This window comes from Suricata suricatta, chromosome 4, assembly GCF_006229205.1.
Source record: "Suricata suricatta isolate VVHF042 chromosome 4, meerkat_22Aug2017_6uvM2_HiC, whole genome shotgun sequence".
Classification (NCBI taxonomy): domain Eukaryota; kingdom Metazoa; phylum Chordata; class Mammalia; order Carnivora; family Herpestidae; genus Suricata; species Suricata suricatta.
Genome location: NC_043703.1, coordinates 90,270,953 through 90,274,392, shown reverse-complemented (window position 1 = coordinate 90,274,392; position 3,440 = coordinate 90,270,953). Strand labels below are relative to the sequence as shown.

Here is a 3,440-nt window from a genome sequence, read left to right as displayed (position 1 = left end):
CGGCGCTGCTATACGGCACCGGGGGCGCCGAGGACCTGCTGGCGCCGGGCGCCCAGTGCGCGGCCTGCTCGTCGGCCTCGTGCGCCAACAACGCCTTTGCATTCGGCCCGGAGCTGAGCAGCCTCATCGCGCCCCTCGCCATCCAGACCCACAACTTTGCCGCGGTAGCCGCGGCGTACTATCGCAGCCAGCAGCAGCAGCAGCAGGGCCTGGTGCCCCCCTCGCAGCCCCCGGCGCCGCCCAGCGCGCCCCTCCCTGCCAGTGCCGCCGCGCCACCCTCACCGCCCTTCAGCTTCCAGCTGCCGCGCCGCCTGTCCGAGTCTCCCGTGTTCGACGCGCCCCCTAGTCCCCCGGACTCGCTGTCTGACCGCGACAGCTACTTGAGCGGCTCCCTGAGCTCGGGCAGCCTCAGCGGCTCCGAGTCCCCCAGCCTCGACCCCGGCCGCCGCCTGCCCATCTTCAGCCGCCTGTCCATCTCCGACGACTGAGGCAAGAGGGCGCCAGCGAGGAGGAGGAAGGGAAGGCTGTTCCGGGGATGTTGGAGGGCGCCCTAGCCATCTCGACCCCCGTTAGGGACTGGGGAAGGGGGCATGAGGGTGGGGGTGGTGTTAGGCCATGAGCAGACTGGGCCGCACCGAGCACTTGGACTCGAACTCGTGTGCCGGGAGGGGCCTCCACCCCTCCCCTTTCGGTTTCCTCTTTTGTTTTTTTTATTTTTATTTTTATTATTATTACGAAGTTTCATTCTTGTTGAGCGAAAGAAGCCAACGAACTTTTGTATTGAACAAAATACTCACAACAGGGCAGTTGTGATGCGAACAGAACAAAAAAACCAAACACTTAAAAGTTTTTTTTTTTTTTAGGTCTCCTAGGAGTTTGGGACTTTAGGAAAAAAAATCAACCCAGCACCAGCAGCTACCAACAGCCATTCCGTATCTTCACTTGAAAGCATTAGTTACAGTCCAGATGTGGGACCTCTTATCTTGAGAGAAGTTCCTAATTGTCTCAGACCAGTGTAAACAAACCAGCCAGCCACCACATTGCTAAACCTATAAGCTTCTGGAATCCAATATTCTACCGAGAATATGCCTTGATTGTAGTCCTCAGCGCCATAGGTGGTTTTTATTTGTTTGACACAAAGTTCTGCGGGTCTGGGGAGGGGGGAAACCCTTGCATTCCAAAGTTTGATACTGGTTACTGGTTTGCTTGCCACCACTTAGTGGATGTTTAATTTTAGAACCATTTTGTCTGCTCTTTCTGGAAGCCTTGGGCAGAGCTTAGTTTAATCGTTGGGGGAAAACTGCTGAATTTTTAGCTGTTTTGAGTTGATTCGCACCACTGCACCACAACTCAATATGAAAAAACTATTTAACTTATTTATTATCTTGTGAAAAGTATACATTGAAAATTTTGTTCATACTGTATTTATCAAGTATGATGAAAAGCAATAGATATATATTCTTTTATTATGTTAAATTATGATTGCCATTATTAATCGGCAAAATGTGGAGTGTATGTTCTTTTCACAGTAATATATGCCTTTTGTAACTTCACTTGGTTATTTTATTGTAAATGAGTAAAAAAAATCTTAATTTAAGAGATTGTATGTAATATTTATTTCATTAATTTCTTTTCTTGTTTACGTAAATTTTGAAAGATGGCATGATTTCTTCACAGAAATCTATCCTGATGCTGTGGTTTGAGGAATATCTTCTGAGTTTTCTTAGAATGTATAATGGTTGTAGCCCATCCAACTTGAAAGAAAAAAAGTGACCACATACTTTTGCAATCAGGTTTAAATGTGGCATGCTTTTCTCATTCCAGCTTTTAAAATGAGCAAAAAAAAAATGTTCGTTGCTTTGTTCCACCAATTCTACTGTGACAGTCTTCTTATAAAGACATGTAGCAATAATGGGGTGGGGGTAGTCTTCACAGTGCCTTGGGAAGGGCCAGAACTTGCCTTAAATCCTCCTCAACCAAATAAGTATTTTTCTATTAGTGCTAGAGAGAATCTGAATGTAGGATGGGTTCAACTGCACAAAAGGAAAAGATATTTACCACTTTTTTTATATAGATAGAAAGTGAAGAGGCCACCTCCTAGTGCTAAAATGGTATGTAGTACATGAATATGCCTTGTTCCATTACAGAAAATTCCAAAACTTTTGTACTATTTTGTGTGTGTGCATAGAAAGGCAGGAATGCTTTCCTGGACAGCGGAGTGAGCGGTAGCCTTAGTTTGTACGGAGGCACAGTTGGAGCACTAGCTAAGTACTCTGGACTATGACAGAGTAGGTTTTTGAATGTAACAAGATAAGTCAACTTGAGTTGTAATATATTTTGGGGAAATCAGTTCACTACAGATTGTGGCTGTAAACATTGTACTGTAAATGTTTTGTAGTTTTCCCCCAATAAAATTTTTGGGAAAAAAAGGTATTCCTGTGTAAGCTAGCTTTTTTTTTTTTTAACCGGAACATCGAGACTTTTAGCTTCCACCGCTTTGCTGGGCTTTGCCCAGGCCTTGCAGGGGTTGGGGGCTAAGATTTCCAGGTGACCTGGCACAGTGAGGGTTGAGAAGAGCCTGCCCCTATGTATTTTATAGCATATAGCAAATTCTTCTCGCTGAAAGAAAGTAATTATTTGGGCTGTCAAGGGCATTAGTTAGCTGTTCCCCTTGGTAATAAGATGCATCCCAGTGTTGGCTGACTGGCTGGTGGCAGGCCCTGGCTGAAGGCCTGAAGGGGTGTGGCCCGCCTGTGAGTCACCGGCTGGATCACGTGTCTGCGGTGGCAGCTGAAGGTCCGATTTTTTTTTTTTTTTCTTTGCTGGGACACCCTGGGACCTGAACGGTGAGGGTAGGGAAGGGAGGAGGGTATCGCCGGCCCCAGGTCCCTGGGCTACTAGAGTGCTGAGTTGGAGAAGAGGGGGTTGGGTTAGGCGGAGGCTTTCCTGGGCTGGAGAACCTGCGTTTTGCCGGGACTTTGGGAAGCCTGGCCTTGTCCTTGTCTGGAGAGGAAGGAAAGGGGAGGAAGATTAAACAGGTCAAACATATCTGGGTAATGTTTGTTTATGCGGACAGCTTCCTCGGGCAGTGAGCACACACGTTATTTATGCAAAAGGATTAGTGTCTGCTTTAGGAGCCTCTAAGTGGCCAGAAAGCAAATTCAACCCAGGCCTCTAGAAAAAGAAGAAAAAAATGAAATGGCACCAATTTGTTTGCTGATTCACACACAATTGAACAAAACCTTGGTAGGTTTTTTTCCCCTACAATCACTTTCAAAACCAAAATCAGGTTCATAAATCAATTCCTATTTTTCCCTTCTCCCTCCTTCCCACCCGCCAGTCCAGACCCTTTTTCCAAAGTAGGTAAAGGATTTAGCAATAGTTTGTTTTCTTATCTGCAACAGCTGTTCCCTATCAACTACTGCTTGCACCCCTGTGCG

At 46.6% G+C, this 3,440-nt stretch overlaps 1 protein-coding gene across 3 annotated transcripts in view; it reads left to right on the top strand.

The window, feature by feature from the left end:
• Nucleotides 1–2,433, top strand: part of ZFP36L2 (ZFP36 ring finger protein like 2) — a 4,372-nt gene extending 1,939 nt beyond the window's left edge. For 2 of the 3 annotated variants that reach the window (XM_029937255.1, XM_029937253.1), the window contains one exon: nucleotides 1–2,433. In XM_029937255.1, the coding sequence (XP_029793115.1) occupies nucleotides 1–488 (488 nt within the window). In that variant the 3' untranslated portion in view covers nucleotides 489–2,433. The other variant, XM_029937254.1, reaches the window with a different exon arrangement.
• The last annotated feature ends 1,007 nt before the right edge of the window (nucleotides 2,434–3,440 follow it).